The 27,947-nt window shown below is 41.7% G+C and overlaps 1 protein-coding gene across 1 annotated transcript; it reads left to right on the forward strand.

Moving 5' to 3' along the window:
- Positions 1-1,916: 1,916 nt before the first annotated feature.
- Positions 1,917-26,538, forward strand: ZNF496 (zinc finger protein 496). Its single transcript, XM_006893906.1, has 7 exons — positions 1,917-2,306; positions 2,638-2,821; positions 5,579-5,655; positions 19,929-20,061; positions 21,062-21,169; positions 21,963-22,073; positions 25,763-26,538. Exons 1-7 carry the CDS (start codon positions 1,917-1,919, stop codon positions 26,536-26,538), a joined length of 1,779 nt encoding a protein of 592 aa, XP_006893968.1.
- The last annotated feature ends 1,409 nt before the right edge of the window (positions 26,539-27,947 follow it).

The following is a 27,947-nucleotide window of genomic DNA, read 5'->3' on the forward strand; positions in this document are numbered from 1 at the left end:
TTGACTTTCCTTACACTTCCACTCTAGAGGACCATAGTCCTTGGTGTGTAGCTGCCTACAGTGATCTGTGAATCATCTCTTGAACGAGGAGGCTGTTCCTCTCGTGCCCTGCACCTATATGTAGTCAGAGTCAGTGTCTGTTGCAAGTAACAGCGTCTGTTGACACCTTGAATGGGCTTATTGAGTTTGTGTATGCAACAGCCTCCCATATGTTGTCAGAAGTATAGGGACACCTGTCTGTCTCCCACTGTGTTGATACGGATTTGATTCATGCTGGGCTGAAAGCTGGTATTTGAACAGTGCCAGGACTACCTTGTTCCTCTGTTCTGACTAAGCAATGCCTGGAGGGTTACACAGTTGCCTTCATTCAGCATGGTTTGAAGAGGAAGATAGAGGAGTGAAGGCAAAGTTGAAGGTCAGAGCTCCTTTCATATATGATTTATGAGCAGGCTGGTCTGAAAGTAATGATGCTTTAAAATACAGCAGCATTTCTCTCTGTAGCTGCAAGCTCTGTGACTCTTGTAATTTCTTATCTGGGTGTCTTAGCTGCCTGTTTCATCCCCTGTGTTCCAGTGCAAGCTCCACTGGTAGGGCTGATTCTGCCTTTGATGTGTGTGCCCAGCCCAGAAGATGGTCACCTGGCCTTCAGTTGTCAGCAGGGTGGAATTTTCTGAACCTCAATGTGTTTTATTTATTGTTTTACAGAAGCAAGACAACATTTTCATACATAAAGTAGTTTGTAACATTGCTGGTGGTGTTATAGCCTTGGTAGGAAGATTCTGTTTTGTTATATTTTGTATAATTTCTGGTTAGCCTACAGGTAGATACCCAGGGCTGAGCCTGGGGATTGGATACCACTGAGTAAGACTGGAAGAAAGAGACAGTCTATCTCCCAGTGAGCCCCTGGAGGAGACACTCTCTGGTTCTCATTCTAGGAAGGGAAGGCACTGACTGAAGGCATCTTCCACAGTGGACTTGATTATTCATGCTGGAATGACACTAAAAATAACACTTTCTTAAGCTGTTGAATTCATCCTTCTAGGGGAAAAAAAAATAGAAAACTCTGTGCTTCCACATGGAATATAAGTCTGAGGATAATTTAAAAATTCATTTGCTCTCTGTGTTAAATATAAGCCACGTCTCATTGCATAGTCTTTCAGGTGTTGAAATTCCTCAGGTGTAGGGGTAACCAATGGCATTAGAATCCTGCTTTTGCCTTGAAGTGGGTGTTGACTTAGAAGAAACCAGAACCATCCTCAGCTTCTAAAGGTGGGCTTGACTGATGTAGTAATCCCTTTCCGCTTGCCATTGAGGTGTTCAAAAATGAGCAGGACCTCTGAACTATTGTACTGTGTTGCTTGGTGTATTTTAAAACTTCCCTTGCTTGTCTTCCTCTGTCATTCCAGCTCGGCTTGTAAAGGTCTTCAGACCAAGGACTGTGACTTCTGCTCTAAAGCCTCAAGATAGCGATCTGCTAGTCAGACACATCCATCTTGGGTCCTCTCCAAGAGAACTACTACTGGGCTACTGAAGGTACCAGAGAGCCTTATTTAACATCTCTCTCCTGCATGCAGCCTCATATAAGGTCAGGGTACCATAGAAATGCCATCCATATTCTCTTGGACTCTGTGCTTCATTGCTCTGGTCATCTAGCCAGGGGAATGCAACCAAAGTGATACCAAGATGGCCCTTGCGTTAGTAGGATTCTTTCGGTCCTTGTGTATAAGAACCAGTCACTTTGATACCCCTTAGCTAGGGAACCGCATGGCTTCTCCAAAGGGCCAGAATCGATAGGCTTTGTCAGTTTCCCCATCAGCACCCCCAAAAACTAATGCAGGAGATCAGAACATTGAAGCCAGCAATTTCTGTTTGGAAATAGGGTCGTCTTCTGCTGCTGACCCCCATCAAATCCCATCATGCCCACAGCCCTGTGCCCCCGAGTCTTGGCTCCGAAGGAAAGTGAGGAGCCCAGGAAAATGAGGAGCCCACCTGGAGAGAAACCTAGCTCCCAAGGAGAACTCCCCAGTCCAGAGTCCTCCCGACGCCTCTTTCGCCGCTTCCGCTGCCAGGAGGCAGCAGGTCCCCGGGAGGCCCTTCACCGCCTCTGGGACTTGTGCAGGGGCTGGCTGCGACCTGAGAGACACACCAAGGAGCAGATCTTGGATCTGCTTGTGCTGGAGCAGTTCCTGGCCATTCTGCCCCGGGAAATCCAGAGTTGGGTGCGGGCCCAGGAGCCCGAGAATGGCGAGCAGGCTGTAGCTGCGGTGGAGACACTGGAACGGGAGCCAGGGAGACCTTGGCAGTGGGTGAGCAGAGGGAGCTGGCTGGGATGGGAGGTGGGGCAGGGAGCAGACTTGTTGACGGGTTGTAGAATTCTGTCTACAAGCAGTATGTACCTTTGTTATACCCAGACAAGATACTGGTTTCATAAGAAAACAAGTTTCTTTCTCTAAAGGCACTAACATGGCATCCATTTATCTTCTCTCTCTTTCTAGCCCTGTGCATGGCTTGAGCTAAGCTGCTGGTCATTAGCTATGGGGTTGATGATCTGCAGGCCTAAGGGAGGGAGGAAGTTGCCCCAGCTCTTACAGGGAATGCTAGGATCTTTCTATCTGAAATGGCCTGTCTGGATTGTAGCTGAAGCACTGTGAAGATCCTGTGGTGATCGACGATGGAGATGGCCATCCAGACCAGGAGCAGGATCAACTGCCCACCGACCCCCAGGGTGATCTTGCAAAGAGCCAGGATACCCAGCCCATAGTCCTGACAGAAGGCACTGGACTCTTGAGCCGACCCTCAGGGCAGCTCAATGGGGACTCAGGTACATAGGCCATGGGAATGTGGTAAAGAGTGGGCTGGGAGGTGAAATGTCCTCTCAGCGGACTCCTGAGAGGAGCAGTCATATTCTAAATGATGTCATGGGGTACTTGAGAGGAGCAGTAATATTCTGAATGATGTCATGGGATAGTTGTTTGGATCTTTCATTCTCTTTAGTCCTGAGGAGTTTGAATCATCAATGCCTGGATGCCATCCTGGAGCAAGCAAATCAGAAATAGGGTGTGTTGACTGTGGAGGGTCCTCCAGGAAAGAACTTTAATGTAAATGGGCATTGCTGGAGATGAACCAACCATGCCTCTGTGTGCACTGTTTGTTCAAGAGAATCCCAAATGTGGACATATGGCTAAGGACATACTTCCTTGTCTTTCAGAATCCCATTCTCCCCAGCTCTATAATCCCTGTTCAAGGTATCATCGAGATGACAAAAATAAACAGATATAAGATAGCCTTTGGTAGTCTTAGAGATGCTATGGTAGTTGTTCCAGGGAGAGGCATGAGAAAAGCACCCACTTCAGTATGGCTTGGAGATCTATGCAAATTGTATGCAAATACTTTTGTCACCAATTAGCCTTGGCTTTGTGTCTGTAAGGCACAACCTGAGCTGGTTTCTGAACTTTCTAAGTTTCATTTCCTTTATCTATCAAATGGAAAGAATAATCACCCTTATTGAGAACTTTTGAAGATTAAATGAGTTAAAGAAGTGAAATTTTATCACAGTGTCCTAACTGTACGTGCTTATTTCTTTCCATATATACTTTTTAAATTTGATGTCATTGTCTTAAGAAGTTGGGCATCTTTCAGGTCAAAGGAAGACTGTGACATGGGATGAGCTTGGATGGACTTCTGCGTTGCACTGCAGCTTTAGATTAGGAAAGAGAGTGTGAGAGTCATGAGTGCATTCTTGTGACTTAGAAAACTTTGTGAAGTGTTAGTAAATATTTCACTAAAAAAGTATTTTACTAAGTTTCTGTTTGTGTGAAACTGTACTAATCTCTACGAATCAGATAGACTCTTTAGCTTTTCATTCATTAGAAGTTAGGTTAGGCAGAAGGGAAACAAATCCTTGTCCAAGTGAGCAAAGCATCAATAGGAAGCTAGTGGACCAGCCTGTGTTGGTTTTTTTTTTTAAAAAAGTTAGACTGTGAGGTGCCCTGTGGTGGGGCTGGAGGAGTGACAGCATTTCCAGCAACCACAGTAGTCTACTTATGTAGCTTCTTATTGGCGATATCCTAAGATAAGCCACCATCCTGGATAGATTGAGGGGCAGAAGCATAAGATATTCCATTTCTGTGAGCAATAATAAACAAAACAGAATTCACAAGAGTCAGATAAAAGAAAGAACTTAAACATTACGATGGCTAATTTATTGGGATGAGTCAATTGCAGCAAGTCAAGAAGAGTTGTAGAGTTTCTAATCTTGACAGTCTTTCCGCAAAACTACCAAATAGGCAATATTTTTTAATCATTTCATTTATGGGCTGCAAACTTTCCAAAGTGATCTTCCACGTGTTCCTTTATTTATCATGCAAAGGTAGGGTGAGACCATAATTCATCCCCTAGAAGATGGTGAGCTATCAGACGCACTCCCCTCCCCAGCCTGAGTTTCCAGCAGCAGAGAGAAGAGGTTTCCACCCACGGCCTCACTAGACACTTCAGTAGCAGCTGCATCAGCTTCTGAGCCAAGCCTTTTGCTCCAAATAGCTACTCCTGCACCTGTTAATTCCTAAAGGCTTTGCGCCTGGTAGAGAAAGGTCAGGGACACTCTCTCCCATTTTGGCCTTGATTTAACATGTGACCTTGGAATTTTCTCTAAACTGAGATTATAGCACTTTCCCCCACTTTTTATTTTGTGAAAGGGATAAATTTGAAATGTATAGTTTATTATATCGCTACACTTTTGGCCAGGTACTTCACTGCTTGCTTACTGTCTAAGCTTATGTCATTGCCACACAGGGGAGAGAAGTCATAATGGAACAGGGCAGAGGCCCTGCCAGCCCTTGATAGTATATTTGGAAGCTAAAAATAATGATGAGATCGTGTCAGAGCCACCTGGTGTACAGTTTTGTGTAACAGTAGTTAGGATGCTGAGCTAAGTGATCTTGTAGAAGCACCTAATAGTAATAATGGTCTTTTTAAATGGAACTTTGCGACTGACATCCCACAGTAACTTACTGGCATTATAGGGGTTTGGGTTTCATAACCTTCATATGGCACATAATTAGACAGTTCCTTGGATCTGCAGTCACAAGGTAATTAATGGCAAAGCCAATTTGACGTGCACATTTTCTTTATAAGTATCACTACATGGGGTACACAATTAAGTGCTTGACTACAAACTGCAGGGCAGGCAGTTGGAACACATCCAGGGTGTGACACTTCAGAGGACAGACCTTGGAACCTGCTACTGAGCTCCTGAAAGCCCTGAGGAGGGGTTCTGCTCTGTCCACATTGGCTAGGCCAAAGTTGGAATTGATTAGCAATTAACTATAGCAGCTTCCCTTTAAAGGGCAACATTGTTTTGTTTTAGGGTTGTGAATTGTTACTCATATACATTACTTTGTGATACTCATTTTACAGATGAGAAAATACCTAGTACTTTATGAAAAATTCTGTGAAAGAGCCCCTTGGCTCTTGTGATTTTCCTCACGGAACAAAACTGAAATGTGGAGGAACCCTGAGGAGCTAGAGAGATGGAAGATGACCTAGCCCCTTTGGAACATCCTTTTCTCATGTCTTTCAGATTCACAAGATCCTTCCATTCTTCAGGAAGAGGATTTGAGAGACATACAGCAGGTGACTGCCTTCCAGCTGCCTCCGGTGAGTGCATTCCTCAAGAGCCCTTGAAAGGTCCCTCTTTTTCTGATCCCTGTACCCATCTCCATAGCAGATTGCTGTTATACAGACTCTCCAATCCCAGCCAAGAAAAATGGAAAGACCTGAACTTGTAAGATAGCCCCATCCCTCCTCCTAATTGCCTAATCTAAATTTGTCACTGCAAAGCCACTTTTCAGCTTTGTGCAGGCAAACATTGCAGAAAACAAATGCCCATGTCATAGTTTTATAGCCTTGGAATCCCAGGGTAGATTGCCCATCAGCAACCAGAAAAGAGACCTATGCATTTCTGTCTTTCACAAAATATTAGTGGTCCTTGCTATGACTGTTTAAGAAGTGGCAAAGAAATAGAGGAAAAATAAAACATTTCACTGTCATCACATAATCATGAGTGGGATTTTGAGATTTCCATGGCATTTTCCCTGTTTATCTTTCTGCACAAGGCACAGCATGATGTTGTGGGGAGGGTGAATGGGTACTACTGTAGCAGGGGTTTCCTATCCTATCCCCCTTCATTTTTCTTTCCAGTACTTTCCACTTCTTGATATGATAGTCATAAAAAACCCACCATCTCTTTTCACAAGAACATGACCTCATGTTGGCAATTACTGTTGCTCATCAGACAGAAGACTGCCTGAAGTATAGGAGGCACACACTCTAAGCATAGCTTGTAGGAATAAAGGGAAAAGGACAGTTTGCTCTCAATCCCAGAACATTGAATGTCATGACGTTGAACTTGGGGAAGTGGGTAGAGCTCAGCATGAAAGGAAGCAGCTGGTTATGTGAGGTGGAAGGTGTTGTTAGTTGTTATTAGGTGTTAGTGTTATTAGTTGCTTCCATTTCAGGAGAATATTGGTGCTCACTTCCACACTATTTGGCACATAGTTCAGCACCTACAATATGCTGACATGCACACCAGGAATGATGGCTGGGGATGTGGACAATAACAGTTGTTGAGCTCACGTGTTTAAAGTGAAGAAATTAAAGTTTTTCTTACTGAAAATTTAGAGCTTTAACCATTACAGCATGAAAGAAGATATTGTGAATAGGCAGTTTCCTTCTCTGTGATAAAGGCCTTAGAAAACCCATTGGAGAGTTAGCTATGGGTCGGTTCCAACTTTTATGGTGCACAACTACAATAGTAGTATTTATGAAGTTTGGTTTTTACCTATGAATTCTTCTAATTCATACCTTGCACTTCATGGAGGGTGCGTACGTTTTACGAAATCAGTGGTTTCTTGCCACACTGCTCAAAACAAGGTTTCTGCCCATTACCCTAAGTTTTTGTGAGAAAGATAGATTTTTAAAAAATTTTTTATTGAGATTTTAACAAAAGTTTACAGAGAACTTGGATTTCCATTCATTCACTTTCACACATTTTCCTACCTACCCAGCCCCCAGCAGTTTGCTTTTCTCTTTAAAAAAAATTCTTTTGTTGATGCAACAAAGATATTTTTTAAGTTTGTTTCTTTTAAAAAAGAATTTTAAACAATGTAGATTCATACCTAGTTGTAAAATATAATCCAGAGATATCTTTTGTAAACTTTACATAATTTCCCTCACTGATAACATCCAGTGAAACTAATATATGTCACAAACAGGATTTTAACCTGGAAAAAGTCAAGAACATCATTGCATCACCAAAGTTCCCTCTTGTCTCCCTTCTCTACACACACTCACCTTTTTCATGCTCTTCCTCCCTCCCTTGCTTTTGGCCAGAGGGAATCTGTTTTCCATCTTTATAATGTTGTCATTTCAAGAACGTTACATAAATGATTCATACATTATGTAACCTATGGGTTTGGCTTTTTTTTTAAGGTCTCTAATCTGTAGAGTTTGATCAGAGTTGTAACATATGTCAATAGTTTGTTCTCTTTTATTATTTAGTAGCACTTCATGATAGTAGCACTTAGTGAAGGACTCTGGGTTGTTTTCTACTTTAGGAACATTTATGTATAAAATTTCTATAAACATTTCTATAAAGCGTTTTGTAAAGGTGTGAGCATAAAGAAGTCTTTATTTCTCTGGGATAAATTCCCAGGAATACAGTTGTTGGATTGTGTGGTACATTTAGTTTTTAACACGTTGCTGCAAATGACGGTAATACATAGAAAAAAATGTGTTTTAAGCCGAAAGTGTGCGGCATTGTGTTAAAGAAAATATTAAATCTTTTTTCTTTTTTTAAATTTTTGTTTTTCTACTAGTTTTATTTACAACATTCAAATACAAATTTGAACAAATTCTTTCCATTTCCCTCCCCCCCCCCCATCAAATTGTACAACCCAGTGACATCCGCATCCCTCTGCTTCCAGCCTCTCCCAACCCCTCCTGGATCCTTATACTCATTCTACAATAGTGGTTTTATACAATATTTATCCTTATGGGACAGACTACTAAATCTTTTACTACAGTGGCTGTTATCCTCCTCAGCATTATTTCTTTTCTTTTGTCTCTTTAATGGAATGTTTTTTCATGTCATTGCTCATGTTCTACTTGGACTGTTTGCCTTCTTATTGTTGCATTTTAAGAACTCTATATATTCTGGCTTATCCTTTATTGGATATGTGGTTTGCAGATATTTTCTGAAAGTCCTGTAGCATATTCTTTCATATCCTCTTAACAGGATATCCAGTGGCACAGAAGTTTTAATTAGACTAAGTCCACTTTACCAGTTTTTCTCATAAGGATCATGCTTCTAGCATAAAGTCAAGAATATTTGCCTAGTTAGACTCATGAAGATGTTGTACTACGGGTTTGGGTTTGTTTTTTTTTCCCCAGAAGTTTTATATACACCCCTGATCTGTTTTAGGTTAAGGTATAAGGTGTGAACTTGAGTAAGTGTCCTTTTTTTCCCCTCTGTGGATGGCACACCATTGAAAGGCTTTCTCCCATTAAATTCTTTTGTACCTTTATAAAAAATCATTTGATCATATCCATATGAAGTCTTGTGTTCTTTTACATGAGCCTATCTTTCCTTCTGCTGATTATTATGGGCTTGATTATTGTTATTTGATGTCGAGTGAACCCACTCATAACTGATCCTCTAGTGGATTTTCAGAGTCAGTAAATTACATGGGAAGAGATTGCCCATCCCTCTCCCACAGAGTAGCTGAGGGAGGCAAACCATGTGCATTTAGGAATGTATTTTACCACTAGGCCACCAGAGCCCGCTATGGGCTTAAGTATTATATGTATATTCCAAGTCTTCAAATTGTGTAGACTTAATTTCTCCCACATCCCCCCTCAAAAAAAAAATTATTTTAGCTCCTTTGGCTTTGTGTATGAACTTTGTGGTAGCCTTGTCTCTGTCTGGGAAAAAAACCCACACTGGTCGAGCAGGACTCATAGTGACTTTATGAACAAAAACCCTGATGCCTTTCCATAACTATAGTCATTTTTCCAAGTTCATAGAGTGTCCAGTGGTGTGTGGTTTAGGAAGTGGATACCACTCCTGCTTCCAAACGTGTCTTAAGCTGGGAGCTCCACTAAACTCTGTCCACCTTGGGCAACTATTATGGCATTTGACACCTCAGTGGCACAAGGTTTGGCATCACAGCAAACCTAGATTATCTCAGTACAGCAAATTGACAGAAGAGTGATGGACAATTTAGAAGAATGTTTCTCCAAAATAAAATAACACTAGTCTCACTTAGCAGTGATTAAATGCCATCAAGTCGAATATGGCTCCTATAGCGACCATATGAATAAAAGCCCTGAACCCTGTTCTATAACTAACACCATTTCTCTGTGTTCATAGAGTTTCCACAGGCATGTTGTTTAGGAAGTGGATACCATTCCTGCTTCCAAACCTGAATCAATCTGGAAGCACCCTCCAAACACTGTCCTTTATGGGTGACCATTATGGTATTTGACACAACTGTGACACAGTGTTCAGCATCACAGCAACTGCGGGTTACTTTAGTACAGCAAATAGACAGATGACTGCTGTACCACTTAACGAATGCTTGGCCCAAAATGTATTCATTTTGGCCCAAGGGCCTACGGTATTTTAAAGACAGGCATGCCCAACAAATCCTGTTGACTGTAAACCAAGTAGACCCTCCGCCCTTGGGTCATTGTTAGCTAAATTGGGCAAAAAGCCCATTAGCTGACACTCACTTGTGGAGGGAAAAAACCCAATAACACAACCAAAACGTTCCTTACGTGACCCTCATGAAGACGTGAGATACTGTCTTCTAGAGTGCGACCACTCCACAGAAGCCTTCAAATATAAATTTTAAATTTCTGGTTTTCAATTTGATGTCAGTGGATTAATTTCTCTTATTGTTTTGTATCATTGAGTCAGAACAAGCTCATGGCTGACCCTCCAGCAGATTTTCAGAGGCTGTAAATTACTCAGGAGGGAATTGTCCATCTTTCTCCTTTGCAGCAGCTGGTGGGTTGAGAGAGAGAGAGAAAATATGTGTGTGTGTGTGTGTGTGTGTGTGTGTGTGTTTTCTTTGGGATTTGTCTCTGTAGACATCTGCAAACAAACAAGTTGCCATCAAGTCAGTTGTAACCCTAGCAATACTTTGTGTGTCAGAGTAAAACTAGGATATTTATTGGCCTTTGTTATAGAATTATATATTCAAGCTTTTCTTCTGAGAAGCCTCTGGGTAGACTAAAACCTTCAGCCTCTCAGATAGTAGCTGAGTACAAATACATGTGTAGTTACCATGTGTCAGGATCGGTGACAAATGGTATATCTGCCCCCAAAGAGTCCAATGTTTTCCTTTTGTATCTATTGTGTTTTTCCTGCCCTCAATTTATTGACACAAACTTGCCTTTGGATGAACACTCACAGTTCCAGTTTTATTACTTCCTTAGGAAAAATGCCTAGGAATAGAACTGCTAGGTAACAGGATATGATTCAGTTACATACTCTCAAATTCTGTTCAGAAATAGTACTACCAAGTGCTGAGGGTGGTTTCCTACCCAAGGGAGCATTATATATTTAATATTTTCAGATTCATTGGATTCATAATTAAGAACTTGCAAACGTATGGAAATCTATTAAATTTAACTTTTATTGCTACTAGTTGACATTAAGAGACCATTTATGTTTAGCAGGATTTCTGTAGTCAATTAAGTAATGTTTAACCCAGCAGTTTCCAATCCTGGCTGATTAGCACAGGCACCTATGGAATTTCCCATAACCATCTCTCCCCCGCCCCACACCTTGTAAAGGTATTACTGTTTCATAATTCTAAAGACAATAACAAACTACAACGCTTAGCTGTCAAGTCAGAAGGCCTTAGTAGTTGATTCTCCATCTGGTTTTCAGAGGGTATAAATCACGCAAGAGGAGACTGCCAACTTTCTTCCTTGGAGCCTCTGGTTGGATTCACACTTCCTGCCTTTGGTTTGGCAGCACAGTTCTTTATCCACTAGGCCATCACAGCTTAATTACAATCAGTCATTAGGCATTTCTGAATTTCTTAGGTGGTGTTGAATAGAGTTTCTCAACAAATGCTATGAACATTTTAGCCAGGAAAGTTCTTACTGTGGCAGACTGTCTTGTGTGTTTATAGATTTTAGATTTGTGATATAAAGGTAGCAAAGGTAAGATGGACACCCTTTAGAAACTAGAATAACTGGAGATTTGTCAAATGTCTTGGGACAGAATCATCGTTGGTTGAGGAACACTCCTCTAAAAGTACTATAGTAACGTGGGATAATAGCCTTCTTTTTTTTTTTTTTATTAGAGTGTTTGAAACACCATGCTTTCAACAGTTATTTATCAGAAAGTCACTTTGACTCATGGCAGCCCCATGTTTGCAAAGATGGAAAGTTCTCCATAAAGTTTTCAAGGTGTTCTTTGGGAAACAGAGCTTCTGGATTGGTTCAAACTGCCAACTTTTCAACAAGTTGCGTGCCTCAGTGATTTTGTGCTTAACCATTTGTCTCACCCTTTTTGTCTAAAATGAACAGTTGATAATGATTCAAAAGAAACAAGTAAATATACACATACATTTGAAAGAAAAGAGAAAATGGAAATGGAAAAAGTATACTAATGAATAATGAGTAAATAATGCATGCTTGTTATATTAATCTCCTTTTTCTAGGCTTATTTGTTCAATCATTCTTAAGTAGTTAAATATCTACCAAAATTAGCCCTTTAAAGCAATTTTAAAATATATTTGGCGACATTAATTACATTCACAACATGAGCTATCACCAATAGGTTTTTTTAGATTTTAATGAAAGTTTGTAGAGCACTTGGATTTCCATTCATTCATTGTTGCACATTTTCCTCCCTGCCCCCCCCAGTTCGCTATTCTCTTTGAAAAAATTCTTTCATTGTTGTATAATCCCCCCAGTCCACTTTGCCGTGCAGCCCTTATTCTTAACTGTTGCCACACAAATAATACCTGATCATGTCTCCTTTTAAGAAGTTCTTACCCTCATCTGTTTCAGTGCAGTGTACATTATTTATCCCCTTTCCTTAGTTTCCCCCTAATAGATATTTTTAAAGCATTGTTATCACTCAATACTTTGTAACTTCTTTTTTTTTTTTTACTGAATAATTGCCCATTAAATTTATATCTACATTTTATTAAGGGAATAAATATATATATCTACCATGGACTGCTAGGAAAACAAACAGATTCATCCTGGCAAGGGCTAAAGTGGGTGGCTCCTTGGAGGCAAGGATTCTGAGGCTCCATCTCACATACTTTGGACATGTTGTAAGGAGAGACTGGTCCTTGGAGAAAGGACATCATGCTTGGGAGGGTGGAGGGACAGCGCAGGAGGGGAAGGCCCTCTATGAGGTGGATTGATTCAGTGACTGGGTTAATTGGGATGGGAGTGTCAGAGACAGTGTGATTGGCACAGGACAGAGAAGAGTTTAGGGCTGTTGTACATAGGACAGAGAAGAGTTTAGGGCTGTTGTACATAGGGTCGCTATGAGTCGCAAGCAACTCGATGGCACATAACAACAGCAGTCTTATATTTATATGATTTTGGTGGATACTTGGGCTTTTTCTATCATTTGGCCATTATGACTATTGATGTACCAGGATGTGTTGGATTTCCTGCTTTCAGGAAGGTCATTTGGGTTACACTTAGGAGTGGACTTTCTGAGTCCTTAGAAAGGAACATCATTCTTGGAAGGGTGGAGGGGACAGCACAAGAGAGGAAGACCCTGCATGAGATGGATTGACTCAGTGACTAGAGTAATGGGAGTAGGTGTGTCAGAGACAGTGAAGTTTTCTCCAGATAGAGTTCTGAGCTGTTATACCTAGGGTCAACATGAGTTGCAGGTGATTCAACAGCAATTAACAACAACATGAAAATTTGGTATTTAGCTTTTTGAAAAGCCACCAGTATGTCTCCTGCAGTGATTTGCACCGTCTTACGTTTCCACATACTGTGAAAGAGGGTTTTAATTTTCCCTCACAACACTTTTTTTTATTTTCCAATTTTTGGTTAATGGTTGTCCTGGGTTTATAGTACATACTGTGTTGTGCTGCTAACTAAAACCTTGTACTTCTGCAGTGGTTTGACTCCTCCAGTACCTTTGAGGGAGAAAGTTGGGCAATCTTCATGGTGGTGGGTTTGACTTTTTGGTTTGAGTGGGGAGCTCTGGTGGCCAACCGAAAGGCAAGCATGGAGAGCCTCCTTCCATGTGATTTATAACTTCTGAAAACCTGCTAGAAAGTCAGCTGTCAGATGGTCCTGACTTGAAAGCCAATAATGACAACATGAGTGAAGTGGTGGTTTTGATACGCATTTCCCAGTAACCAAAGTGTGTGCTTATTGGCTATTTACTTAACTTTGGAGAAATGAATATGCAAGTTCTTTGCTTATTGTGCCATTTGTCTGTTGTTGAGTTGTAGGGACTCATTATTCTGTGTACTAAACTTTTACTAGATAGATTACTTGCAAATATTTTCTCTCATTCCTCTCATGAAATGCTTTCTCTCTTTCTTCTCGTGATAGTTTTCTTGTGACTTTATTAAGTCGGATTTCTTTTGTTGCTCATGCTTTGGTGTTACATCTAAGAAAGCACTGCCAAATCCAAAGGCATGAAGTTTATGTTTCTTCTAACAGCTCTATGGTTTTAGTAAATCCAGAGTTTTAACAAATGTTGATCCATTTTGAGCTAATTTTTAAATACAGTTGTGTGGTACTGGTCCCACTTCATTCTTTTGTGTGTGGGTAACCAGTTGTGCTGGCACTATTTTTTTTATATTGGTTTGTTCACAAAGTTCATATCCATTGTGTTTCACACTATTCTTCATTCATATTGTGTTTCATACAATCATTCCCATGCTTTGTGTTTTATAAAATCAATCACCGTTGGACTAGGCCCATCATTACCAATTTTTTTTCAGATCCCTGCCAGATCATTCCCATTTCCTTTACCCCCTCCTCCCTCCACCCACCAAATTATGCATCCCTGTGGTTTTGCCCCTACCCTCATCACCCCTCTGCTCCCACCATTTCCCCCTGTTGGGTCCCCATACATGTTTTACTAATTATCCTATTTATACAGTAGTGTCCTAGCACTATTTTTGAAGAGATGTGAGTCTTTACCTGTGAATGAACTTGACACCCTTGCTGAAAATCAATTTACCATAGATGTAAGATTTTATTTCTGGACTCTTAATTATATTTCTTTTGTATGTATTTCTATTTTAGGTCATTCCAATCATGTTCTCTTTCAAGATTGTTTTGGCTAATTTTTATTTCTTTTTTCTCCCCATAACTTTTCCAGGTTTAGCTATTGAATTCCTCAAAAGTGTTGAGTTAGAGTTGAGATTTTTTTAATTTTTTTTTTTTATGAAAAGGTATGTATAGCTCTTGTTTCCACTGAGCACTGTTTCCACTATATTTCACAAGTTTTGGTATGTTAGTATTTTCTTTGAAATCACTTTTTATTGATTTTTTTTTCCTTTGGTCCATTCGTCATTTAATAGTATTGTTTAATTCCTTACCCTCAACTCCTGCCATTGGTTGTTTAATTTCCGTATACTTACAGATTTTCCACATTTCTCCTGTTATTTATATCTGGCTTCATTTTATTATACTTTGCATAATTTTTGTCTTTTTAAAAATAGTGATACTTGTTTTGTGACCTGGTCTATGGACTTTCCTGGAGAATGATACATGTACACTTACAGCATGTATTCTATACTTATTGAATACTCAGTATAAATGTGTTGAGTCTAGTGGATTTGTAGTGCTTAGGTTTTCTATTTGCTTACTGATCTTCTGTCTAGATGACTGCCCATTACTGAAGCTGGTAAAAGCCACCAACTATTGTTGAATGTTTTTGCATTCAGTTCTGCCAGTGCTTGTTTCACATATTTTAAGACTTTCATTTTATTTTATTATTTTTTGTATGTGTACCGTCAAAATGGATCTGACTGGTACAGGAGGAGATTGCCCCTCCTTCTCTAGCAGAGCATCTGGTGGATTCAAACCGGGTATCTCTGGGATTGCAGTGCAACTTCTTGCCACTAGGCCACCGGAACTCCCGAGACTTTTAGAGTACCTAGTAGTAAAGAGTTGCACTGGCAACCTAAAGGGGCATGGTTCAAATGCACGAGTTGCTCCACAGGAGAAAGATGGGCTGTTTCCTTTCATGCTATTTACTGCCTTTGAAAACCATCTGAAGATTCAGCCATGGGTCAGTTCTGACTCTGGTACACAACAACATTATAAAATATCTTTTCTCTTTCATAAAAGAGCTTTACTTAATATATTTTTTCTGATTTTAGTATAACCATTCTACCTCTTTTCTGGTTACTATTTCTAAAAAATTCTTTTATTCCGATGTATTATTTTAATTTTATTACATCTTGATGTTAATCTGTTTTAGACAGCATGAAGTTGGATAGTGTTTTAAAATCTATTTTGTCAGTTGTTGCTTTTGGATTGGAGTTGTTTTTATATGTCATTGAGTTGGAACTCACTCATGGTTGACCTTCCAGTGGGTTTACAGAGGCTGTAAATTGCACAGGAATAGATTGTCCATCTTTCTTTTAAGGAGCAACTGGTGTATTTAAACACACTTGCCTTTGAGCTGATAATGTTACTCCTTACCGCTATTCTGAATAGTTCAAATTTAGAATTAATTACAGATCATGTTGAACTTCTATCCCGATCTTTTTGCCATTTGTTTTTTTGTATGTGTCAGAACTTTTTTGTCACTCATTTGTTCTTTTCTGGCTTGTTTCTGATTTGTGTATATGTGTGTGTGTGTTAAGTGCCACCGAGTCATAGACAACTCATAGTGATCCTATGAACAAAAGTCCTGAACACACCTACCTTCCATCGTTTTCTCTAAGTTTATAGAGTTTCCAAAGGCAAGCTATTTTAGAAGTGGATGCCATTCCTGCTTCCAAGCTTGTTTTAATTTGAGAGCTCCATTAAACACTGTCCAACCAAACTTAAAAGTCAGTAGCATTTTACTTTTGCAATGAGTTTGAGTTTTAACAACAAGATCAATGTGATAACTTTGGAATTACATTCTGCCCCTCACCAGTGCTTGCTTTTATGATTGCTAAAGAGAGTAATAGTACATTTATTTAGTAGATTACCCAAAGTATTTTTGTAAATCTTTGCTCATGTAATTGTCGCTACCAATGATTTTTTTTTATTTCTCCAGTTTCTAATTACAATTAATTGTTATTTTTCTTTCACTTAAAAAACCTTCCCTTAACATTTCTTATAGGGCCCATCTTGTAATGAAAGCCCTCAGCTTTTGTTTATTTAGAAATGGCTTCGTTATGGTCAGTTTTGCAAGATACTGAAATCCCAATTAATAGGACTTGCTTTTCTCTCTTCATTTCTGTGATGTGACAACTCTTTTTTTTTTTTAATAACTTTTTATTGTGATTTGAGTAAACATTTACAGAGCACAGTGGTTTGCATTCAGCAGTTCATACATTCACATGGTGACAATATTCTTCCCTGTGTTTCTTCATTTCTATTTGTTTTTCTTTCCTGTCAGCCTCCTGCCTTCTGAGCTTTTTCTCTGAGTACATCGCACTCTTTTGATCTCTTGAATAGTAGTATATTTTTATTTAAGAGGTAAATTCTTCTCAACACCCTAACAAGTTTTTCCTGCTTGGAACTCATGGATTTTTTTTTTTATATGCATGCTTTTCATGTCATATTTGCGTAGATTTAAATTTTTCATCATATTTTGGCACATGGAGGGGTTTCTGTCTCCCCACTTTTCTTTTTGACACTCTTGTAATGTAGGCTGGTCCTCTTTATTATGCCTCACAGATCGATTCCTTAGGTACTATTTGTCTTTTTCTTTTTGTCCTGCTTCTAAGAGCGAATATTTCAGTTGTCCTGTCTTTGCATCAGCTGATTCTTCTGTCTGCTCACAACTGCCACTGAGATGCTCTAGTCATATTTTCATTTCAGTGACTGTATGTTTTAGCTACAGAATTTCTGTTTGATTCTTTTTAATAAAAATCTCACTTGGTGCATACATTGTATTCTAATACGCTTTAGGTTTTTTCTTCAGATTTCCCTTTAGTTCTTGCAGTTATTTCAAAAGGTAATTTTAAAATTTTTGCCTAGCAATTCCAACATGTGAGTTGCCTTAGATATGTTTTCTACCCATTTTATTTTGTTCCTTTCATTTTTCCATGCATTCATTTGTTTACCTTATAATTTCTTTGTCAGAAACTGCCCATTTGAAAATTACATAGCACGGACTGCAAAAGAACTAACAAGTTTGTATTAGAAGAAGTAAAACTGTATGTTTCTTAGAAGTAAGGATGGGAAAGCTTTGTCTCACATCCTGCAGATATGTTAACAGAAAGGTCTAGTTCTTAGAAGAAGAACATCATGCTTGGAAAGATAGAGGGTCTGAGAAGGAGTGGAAGCCTCACAGAGAAATAGGCTGACACGGTGACAGCAACAAAAAGTTTAAGCACAGTAGAGCTTATGAAAATGGCATGGCAGTGGGCAGGGGTTTGTTCTGTTGTGTGTAAGGTTGCTGTGAATTGGAGCCAATTTGATGCATGTAGTCCATAGCGGGTAGTGCAAATGATCCAAAGGGAGCACTTCTTTGGCAGTTTCAATCCACCAGTAGCTCTGTGGGAGAGAGATGAGCAATCTCCTCTCATTTGATTTACAACCTCCGAAAACCCCCTGAGGGTCAGCTATGAGTTGGTTCCAACTCAGTGACAACCAGTTTGAGTTTTAACAGCAAGAACAATGTGATAATTTTGAAATTACATTCTACCCCTTCACCAGTGCTTGTTTTTATGATTGCTAAAGAGAGTAATAGTACATTTATTTAGTAGATTGTCCATTGTATTTTTCCAAAGATAATATTCCTTGTTATGTCTGTTACTGAAATCTATCCCTCTCGTTTGTGGTCACCTAGTATCTTAACATACACCTTTTTTGAGCACTAGAGTAAAAAAAATAAAGAAAGATGGCAAAAAGTGATGCACAAATTAACTTCTCCTAATCTTTGCGTTATCTTTCTGCTGAAGACTTAACCAAACATGCACTGAGCCCAGAAATCAGCCTGAAGTGAAAGCTTGGGGTTTTCTTCAGGTTCTTCTGCCCTAGGCATTGGTGACGTTTTCAAACTTTCCCTGTACACCCAGGTGCTTGCCAATGCTCTAATTTCCCAGAGAAACTCTCCCCAACTTTCCTTCCACACTTCACATGCTATTTTATAACTGTTACCTTTTGCCCTCTTCATCTGCAAATTGTTCACCTTCTAGTGTTTTTGAGTATTATCAACTGCTTTTTCATCCTGAGTGAGTTTTGAGTTCTATGGAAGGGAGGCTAGTGCCTTGCACCCGTCCTGCAGGTAGCCCATAAACAGGCTAGAGCAGACATACAGAGTGATTTTCAAATAAGTTCTGCACCGTTCCCTTGGGAACCGGGAAATAAGCTCCCATACCAGGAACACAGACTCCTGTTGAGCCTGGGAGCAGGTGGGCAAGGAGAAGTAAGTTTCACAAAACTCCTTCTGTTTTTAAGTTTGGCATCACTTGGTTGGTGTAAACCTTGGGTTGTTTTCCAGAATTCTCACCAAGTTGGTTCTGACAGTTTATGCTTGTTTTCAGTATTTCTTTGGGAAAACTAGAGTTGGGAACTGCCTGTTCACTATTTTAAAGGTTAAATAGTACATGGTTGTTCTAATGTGATCCTTCTTCCTAAACTTGTCCCCCAAACATCTTGTACTTTTTTCCGCGGGGTCCTCTTGCATGACCTATAAGCAAATCATTTGGTACTAACTGATGTTTTTCCAGAGATCTGGGCTTAAAAAAACTTTAATAAAATAAAACAAACAAAAAACCCCAGCAGCTTTTTTCTTTTTCCTATAGAGATATTTACATATAAAGTTTTATAAGGTTGTCTTTCCTTTTTTAAGATTCTGTGATGGAGTCCTTCTCAATTAGCTATCTGAAAGATTTCTTTGTTTTTATTGTTGTTTGGTAGTATGTGGTTGGACCACATATCTTTTTAAATGAAAGTTCTTTTTTGATGCAAGCTCATAGTCCAAGATTGAAAAAGTCAGCCCAGTATACACAAGGCTTCCTGCTTCCTCTCTTGAGAAACACTTTGTTGTTTAAGATTCCTGGATACACTGTTGTTCATATGCACATCACATGGTGACACACTAGACACACTTCTGCGTAGATATTTTTCCTTTAATTACACACTTTGGAGAAATTCCTTTTCAATATAGAGAGGATACCTTGTTCTTTCTAATACCTATAGGAGTGTCTACAGGATAATTATCTGTAGTTTCCACTGTAGTTTATGTAGTTAGTTCTCTGATTATGGTCCTGGAGCTTGGTTTTGATTGTTAGCTACTATCATCAATACTGCAATAAAGGACATTGTATAAATTCCATGTTGCACATGTGCAAAATAAATTCTAGAAATGGAATCACTAGATCCAAGGAGAAGCATATTGATACTCTGGATGAGTATTGACCATTTGCCTATGATGGGAGTTGTATGAATACCCAGCCATTGTGTGGGTAAGAATGTTTATTCACATCGTTGGTACTGTTGAGGCTTTCACCAGTTGGGGCCTGTCCCATCGGATGGTGTAAGGTGGATCTCAGCAGGGGTGAAGCAGCGGGGGTTTCAGAGGTCTGGCCCTTGGGTAGAGACATTTTCTTTCTCCTCCACCTGTGTGTGTGCTGCGCTGCTGAGGGTTCTGCTGTCATGTCAGCTCCAGCCTGTCTCCCCTTGTTTGTAGCCCCCTCTGCTAGTCTTCACTGGACTGAGGCTTTTCTGTTCTATGGTTTCAGAACCGAGTTTCTTCATTCAAGGACATGATCTTCTGCTTCTCTGAAGAAGACTGGTCTCTTTTAGACCCAGCCCAGACTGGCTTCTATGGAGAATTCATCATCGGGGAGGATTGTGGAGTCGCGCTGCCTCCGAGTAAGCGTCAACGCCCCTCTCACCCGATGAAGGGGGCTAGGGTGGCGGGTGGGGTGGATGATAGCTCTCTGCCCCTGAGTAAGAAGAGTTAAGTTCTCACCACCTAGGTTCAAGGAGGGCCTCCATCCCATCAGGTAACAGTTAGTTACATTCTGAAGATCCGAGAACTGAGGAGCGTGTTCTCTCCAAAGTACAGTTACCATCTCCTTGAGATCAGGGAGCCATGAAGGTCTTCCTCCTGAGTAACTCATTGAACTCACTAAAGAGTTTAGGGGATCTTGCAGCCTCTGAGTAAGTGTTGACTCCGCTCATTTAAATCTGCCTGCCGAAAAGGAGAGGCCATGCTTGGGTCAGTAATGTTCTCATTGGCACCTGGGGAGGCCTGTGGGCTGGGACAGGGTGGAGATGGTCTTGCTCCCTTCAAAGAAGAGCTTAATTTTTCCTTACCTGAGATCAAGAATTGAGTCTAACTGTTTCTGAGTTAGCAGTTTTGAATAATAGTAGTTAACTCCCTGGTCCCTAGTGATAGGAGCGAGCTTACAACCTCTAAACAAGAGTTAACGTCCCCTTACCCAAGACCAGAGACCTGAGTATAGCATCCGAAAGCTGTTGTCTACCACCACCCTGATGGAGGTTTTCTGTGCCCGGTGGTTCTGCAGAATTTTTTTGCATTGACCTTAGCCTACCATCTTACCAGCAACACTTGAGTAGGCTTACTTGAATACAAAACTAAAAATATTTTCTTTTCCATACATCCCCTTTCCCATACTCTGTAGTCTTTACTTTTGTCTTTACAACGAATCAGCCCTCAAAAGATGTCCTAAGCCCACTGCAGCCCTTTCCCTTTCTGGCTCCACCTCTCTCAGTTCTCTGCACTGTGCCGGGTGCCTACTTGTCATTACCCACGGTGCCTGCCTTCACCTTCTCTTTGCTGGACCTGAGGTCAGGTTCCTGTGAGTAAGCACTATCGGTACGTTCATGTCTCCTTTTCTGTGAGCAGGCGACCCAGCTGTCCAGCCAGATCCCTTCCAAGGGGAGGAGAACGAGCCACGGGTTCCAGAGCTGCAGGACCTCCAAGGGAAAGACGGGCCCCAAGTCTCCTACCTGGGTGAGTGAGGATCCTAGAACTGAGTGGACGGGGTGGAGGCAGGGCAAAGGTGCTGCCTTGCCAAAGGCTCTCTCACTCTCAACACGGAGAAACTCTTCAGCCAGCTTGGCTCTATCTTGATAGAACATGTTTTATCTTACCCCTGACGCTTAGCAGAAAGAATGTGAGAGCGTTATTTTGCCAAGGATGAGGCTTTTGCTTTCAGCCAGGGACTAGGAAATAATAGAAATAGCTGTCTTACTTGCTCTCTGTAGATAGCAGGTAGTTTTTATTGAGGTTCCAATGAATTCTTTATGAGTTAAAAACAAATATGTTGAGCCATGCTGGGAAAGGGATTCTAATAGTGCCTTGAAATCTCTGCTTCTTCAGGGGAAGATAACAGAATCAACAGCACCGCCACACCTCCTTCCCCTTGGGGACCTAAAGCTGGAATGCAGTGGGCCAAGTTTTGACTTACCATCTGGAGTAAAGTTTTGACTTACCACCGGGAGTAAAGTGACTGCATGTGACTGGTGCACATTAGCCTGGAGGCTTGCACAATAGTCTCTGTTCCCTACCTCACAAGGCTCCATAGGTGGTGAAAATGAAGTACAGTTGTGTCGTAATTACTTGTCCACTGTCACAGAGGCAAACATGGCAGAACTGGGATTTATGTTTAGTTCTTTCCAGCTCAAAGCAACGTCTGTGATGCGGGGTCACCAGTTTTCGAATCTCTACCTAGCATATATGAAGATATGTCCTTTAATTGCCAGAGAAATCTTTCTGAAAAAAATTTATTTTTTTTCCCCCAAAGATTTTCAGAGTCTCCAGCCATTCCAGATTGAAGAAAGAAGAAGAAATGAGCCTCAGGTGCCAGATTTCCAGGCCTGCCAGCAGATGATGCTTTCTCAAAACAGTTACCCAGGTAGAGTGAGTGGGTGTGGGTTTGGGGATGGATGGGCGTGGGGATGGGGGTGGGCATGGTAATGAAGGGGGGATTAAAAACTACATTTGGAATAACCTACAGTTCCTTCCCTATGGAAACCTACAACCACTCCACCCTTTGTCCCTGCTCACTTTTGTGGCATTTATCGCATTCTTACTTTGTTTTGCTAAGATCTATCCCAATTACATACAGGCCTTTTTTGCCTTACCTTTCCTTGTATTTCAGGGTAGAATGCTGATGTAGCACCATTTACTATGAACTGAGTTGTTTGAATACCCTCCTCCTTGAGCATGGAAGGCCATTTGTAGAGGAGAATCATGGAATCTGCTTAGATAAAAGCAAAAGATATTTATTGAGTGGTGGAGATAGTCCAGACCAAGGAAATGTGCTCAGTCACAGAAAGAAAATAGCCAATCTGCCAGGCAGTAAGGGATACTTTCTTATACAGTTGGAGAGGGAACCAATAGTTACAGCATTCCTAATTGGCTGAAGGATCATCAGAGTAGTTAAAGGCAGGATATTTAGAATCAAGAATTTGGCAGGGATAAATGAACAGCACATAAAAGGGATTGCGTGATTGCTTAAGGGTACATACCATTCAGTTTTTTGCAGGGTGACCACAGGTTGGAGGCATGACAGGTTTTTCTGGTAGCCCATTAGTAAAAGCATTTCCTCACCTATGTCTCTATGTTTCTAGGGTGTCTGTTGCAAAGATGTCTTGATAAGCAAGAACCCCTGGGCACATCTATTTGACTGTAGTGGAAAGACCTTTTGGGAATAGCTTGTGATATCCTGCACCATAGGGTCGCTATAAGTCAGAAACAACTCGATGGCACATAACAACAACAACATCCTGCACCTGCCAGACATCTGAGAAAAGAATGTCTTCTTTAGGGTATATGGTCAGATAAGCATCAGGGTTAGAGGAACTGCTGATGGAAAAGGCAGTTTTAAAAGTCCAACAGACATGGATTCCAGACACATATCAAGACCTAAGATGGAGTTGAGACTCCATTTTTAGACTGCTTTATTTACAGTCAGATTCCTAGGACAAAGTCTTGGAGTTAAAGAATTTCTGGAATGCCAGAGTTGAAAGGGACTTCTAGAGAGTGAGTATTTGATTACTGCCTTCAGGGAAGTAACTAAAATTTAAATTCTGAGTCATCTAGGTAAAACCTCTCCCTTCTGGAGACAAAACCAGAAATACGTTGTTGGTTCCATATTTCTTCTAAAAACCAAAGCCAGGGATCTGATTCTTCAGCTGAACTCCCATTTTGCTCTCGTGGCTTTTTAGAACTGTGGAGAGACCCACTGTGCACATTGTCTTACACTTGTGCTGCCTTTTGTGAGTCATTTCTACTTCACCCCACGCAGAGCTCCAGTTGTATGTGCTTGTCCCCTGCAGTGGGTGAGCAGAGGGGACTTTACAGTGTGGGAGATGTTGCCCCACAAGTCTGACTTCACTCCTTGGCTTTCCAGAGCCGACGAAGCTGCATGCCAGTAGTGGCATGTTCACGTTTAGCCAGCCCTCAGTTTAGATACATTCTTGATGTTCGCTTTGAATCCTCCCTGGCTTCTGACTTCCCATGACTTGTCTCTTAACACCTTCAACATCCTTTACAAAGAGAGTGTTCATTGTGCAAAGGGGAGTTTTCAACTCAGTTCTTAGTAAGTCTGCTCTGAAATGGCAAGAAGACAGAAGCTGTTATCTGAGAAGAGGGAGAAATGATGAAACCAAGAGGAGACTGTGTGTGTGTGTGTGTGTGTGTGTGTGTCTGTGTGTCTGTGTCTGTGTGTGTGTCTGTGTCTGTGTCTGTCTGTCTGTGTCGCTCTTTCTGATAGCACATGGAACGCCTGTGTCTTCATGTCTTCATTCAGGACAGGGGCTGTTGGGGTTACTAAGGTGTATTGCTCATCTGCTTTCTTTCCTCAAGGAATTCTTCACACTGTTGCTGGCACACAATAACACTATTGTTTCATCCTGCTGTCTCTTTAAAAAGAAAATTAGCAAGGGGATGTTATCCTATACATTTTATCTGACATGATTCTGTGTTTTCACTTAACTGATTAAAGAGAAAATGTTGTCATTCACAAGAACGCTTAAACTTTCTTTCTCCCTCCACCCAAATCCAGTAATGGCTAACTGAAGCAAATTATAGATCAAAAAGATAGGAAAGACAGGTAATAAAATTTAAATAACATCTTTCTTTATTTGTCCCCATGTGCTCCATAAAATATGCTTACATGCAAAGCTTCTTGTACCACCAGCATCATGGAGGGCTGGGTTCAGGCAGGCGCATTCAGCCTGTGGATGAGACAGTAGAGGTTTGAAGGAATCATTTGCCTAGAACTTGCAGTCGGAAAACAGGCACAGCTTCTGGTTCCATGTCCATTGATTTCTTTCTTGTACTCAGCACATTTTTATTGTTTCTCTTTTTTTTCCTGACTGCCTTCTAATTCCTCAGTGTCATTTCTTCTTCCACCCCACCCCACGCCCACCTCCGCCCCTTTGGTCTCTTAGTGACTTACAAATGCCTGCTGAGCGTTGTTTCCCTTCTCCTTCCTGCCCTCAGTAGCTTCTGGTCTTCTTGTCCTGCCCTGTCCTGCATGTGAATTATTCAGTGACACAGGATGGATTAGTGCTTCACTTTTCTAACAGGTCTGAAGTCTCCCACCAGCAATTAAACCCAGACTAACCACATGACTAATACCTGAAACGGTCCTGCACTATGACCCCTGTGCTTTCTTAATTTTGATTCTAAGACTAGAGACCCACCTTTCAAACTTGAAAAGCCTGAGTGAGAGGCTCTAGGACAACATCCAGAAGTTCATGTCCTCCTTTCCACAGATGTTCCCCCCTTGTGACACCATTTTTCCACATCATAAACACCAGGGACACTGAGCCTACATTTGGACTGCTCTAGAGAAGCAGTCTAAGCTCTAAAATCCAGAACGTCTATACCAGTGGGTGCCAGGGAGAGATCTTCTGAGTGTAGAGGCATTGAGAAGGGAGAACTGTGGTGTTGAAGCTACCGTGACCTTGAGTAGCTTTGACATTGGGCAATGCAACAGGACTAGACTAGAGTTCCGCCTTTCCTGCATGGTATGGGGCATGTCACCTTAGTTTGCTTGGGTGTATAATGCAACAGATATGTTATCACTGGTTTGTGTTCCAGAGCAAATGGGGCTCTGCATGTGGAGAGTTTGCCCAAATCCTGGAGAGGTTTTGTGTTTAGCGGTAAAAGAGCTGGCACCTTTCTGGAACTCTCTTTATAAAGTAAATGCTCCCTCATGGCTAATTCTTTAGCAGGTCTTGTTAGAATGTTTCATACACTCAGTTAAATAACCTAGTAACTTGTAAGTCACCAAGGCTTTAAACAGATAAATACAGACTCAGATCTTAAAGGTACCTCAGTGGCTACAACAGAGAATTGGCTGTGGGGAGTTAGTGGAAAACAGGAATGAAGGGGAAAGAATAAAGATGCGTGTAGGGTGACTACTCTGAGCCCTGCTTTTCTTCTTGGTCCGGACAAAGATCCTGTAGGGCTGGTCCTGGGCTTCAGTCCCCTGAAGTACCTTCCAGAACAAAGCCTATTGGTCTGGATCCTCAGGGGATAGCAGTGGTGACCTCTCTAAGTGCCGCTCATCTCATTGTCAATTTTCCTTAGCAGTCGATGGCGTGCTGACCCCAGAGAATGGCCTCAACGAGGAAGTGTCCATCGAGATCGTCCTGTCCAGCTCAGGGAAGAAGGACTCTCAGAACAGCTCTCACTGCCCAGACGAACCACAGGGCTCTGAGGAGAAGCAGCATGTCACCCCCAACACCCACAAGAGCAGTTCCGTGGGCTTCCCCGACGTGGAAGGGGCTGTCCAGACCTCCTCCAAGAAGTCCTATGTGTGCCCTAACTGTGGGAAGATCTTCCGCTGGAGAGTGAACTTTATCAGGCACCTGCGGAGCCGCAAGGAGCAGGAGCAGCCTCACGCGTGCTCCGTGTGCGGGGAAGTATTCAGCGACAGCGAGGACCTGGACGGGCACCTGGAGATGCACGAGACCCAGAAGCCTTACACATGCAGTGCCTGCGGGAAGAGCTTCCGCCTCAACTCCCACCTGCTCTCCCACATGCGGATCCACCTGCAGCCAGACACCCCCGAGCCCCCAGAAAACAAAGAGCCAGGGCCGTCAGAGCACAAGAGCGGCAGCAGGGCTGCCTCCCTGCTGGAGAAGAGCAAGGGCAAGTTCAGCTTCAAGTGCTGTGACTGTGGAAAAGCCTTCCAGCGGCATGACCAGTTGGTCCGGCACAGGAACAGCAGCCACACCAAGGACAAGACGAGCGCTTTCCAGTGCCGGTACTGTGTCAAACGTTTCCTGCAGAACTGTGACCTCATCCGCCATGAGCGGCTGCACATGAAGCGACGCTCTAAGCAGGCTTTGAACTCCTACTGACTGGCCCCTGTGGCTCCACCGTTGGTGCATTCCTCCTCTGCCTCAGCCCTGGCAGCACGTCTCACTCACAGTGGTACTAAGTAGCCCTCTTCCCCATGACACACCTCCCCAGGGATGGAGACCACCCTCCCCCCGTGCCCTTTGTTCTCAGGTAGTGTCCACCTTTTACCTGATGCTACATTAGTTCCCCAAGTAATGAGAGAGTGGCCAGATGAGTATTTGTTCTGCCCCTTGTGCCAAAAAGCAGGGAAAGATACCATCATCTGCTTTGTCTCTCAGTGACTGAGTCAGCCTGGTGTTAACTGTGTCTGACAGACTTCACTGAGTACACAGCTAATGAGGTGGCGTGAGCGTCCCCGTCACAGCAATCCCCCTGATGTCTGTGCTTAGCCAACCATCTCTTGATACACTACCTCCTATTAACTCATGTCTGAATCCCCCAGATCTAGATGTTCTGACAGTGGCTACAGTTTATATTTGACAGTGAGAAGTTGCCTCCTGGGTGCTGGGTTAGAAGGAAGGCAGGAATACAAGGTGGAGACAAGAGGGTTTGAGCTCCAGGTTGGGATCGGTTCCTCTGGGTCCCAGGGGGTACTGAATGTGTGCCTCATCCCCACGGATCCCATGGTTACCAGGTGACCTTTTTGGGAGGTAGGTTGTGGGCTCTAGAGCCACTCGTGCAGCGGAAACCACGTCAAATCTTTTGACTTGTCCTGATGACCAGTTCATGAGGATCCTCAAGGATGAAAGCCCACGTTTTAAACTTTATGTCACACACCCTCCCCAAAATGCCTTTTCTCTGTACCCTAGAAGTCCTTGGTAAATGCTTATGGAATGGAAATTGAGCTGTCCTCATTTAAAAGACACTTAAGTTCTACCTCTCACTCTGTCCTAAAAATAAAGAGCTCAGGCTCCACTGAGGGGCTCTTTGGCCGAGTGAGCTGATCAGATCTCTCCAAAGAGGGAAAGGGAACCTTTCATGGGAGTCATATTTTACATAAGTACTAACTTAGCTTGCCAAGTCATCCTGAGAAGCCACTGTTATCCCTGGTTCTCAATGAGTCAACAGAAATCTAACTTAGCTTACCCGTACTTAATAGGAGCCCAGGATTTTAGCCCTTGTGTCTGCTTTCAGGGTCAATGAATGTCTTCTGCACAGAAGAAATTTTTTTAATTATTATTATTATCTTATGTTGTTGAGAATATATACAGCAAAGCATTCAACTGTGTCTATATATAAAATTTAAGTATGTTGATTACATTCTTCAAGTTGTACGACCATTTTCGCCCTCTTTTACTGAGTTGTTGCTCCCTCTTTAATGTAAACTCACTGCCCTCTAGGGTTCCTGTCTATTTGGAGTTACTGTTGTCAACTTTGATTCCCATATAGATAGATCTTAAAAGAACAA

The sequence above is a fragment of the Elephantulus edwardii genome, unplaced genomic scaffold (assembly GCF_000299155.1).
Source record: "Elephantulus edwardii isolate Elephantulus edwardi_28Jun2011 unplaced genomic scaffold, EleEdw1.0 scaffold00133, whole genome shotgun sequence".
Taxonomy (NCBI): Eukaryota; Metazoa; Chordata; class Mammalia; order Macroscelidea; family Macroscelididae; genus Elephantulus; species Elephantulus edwardii.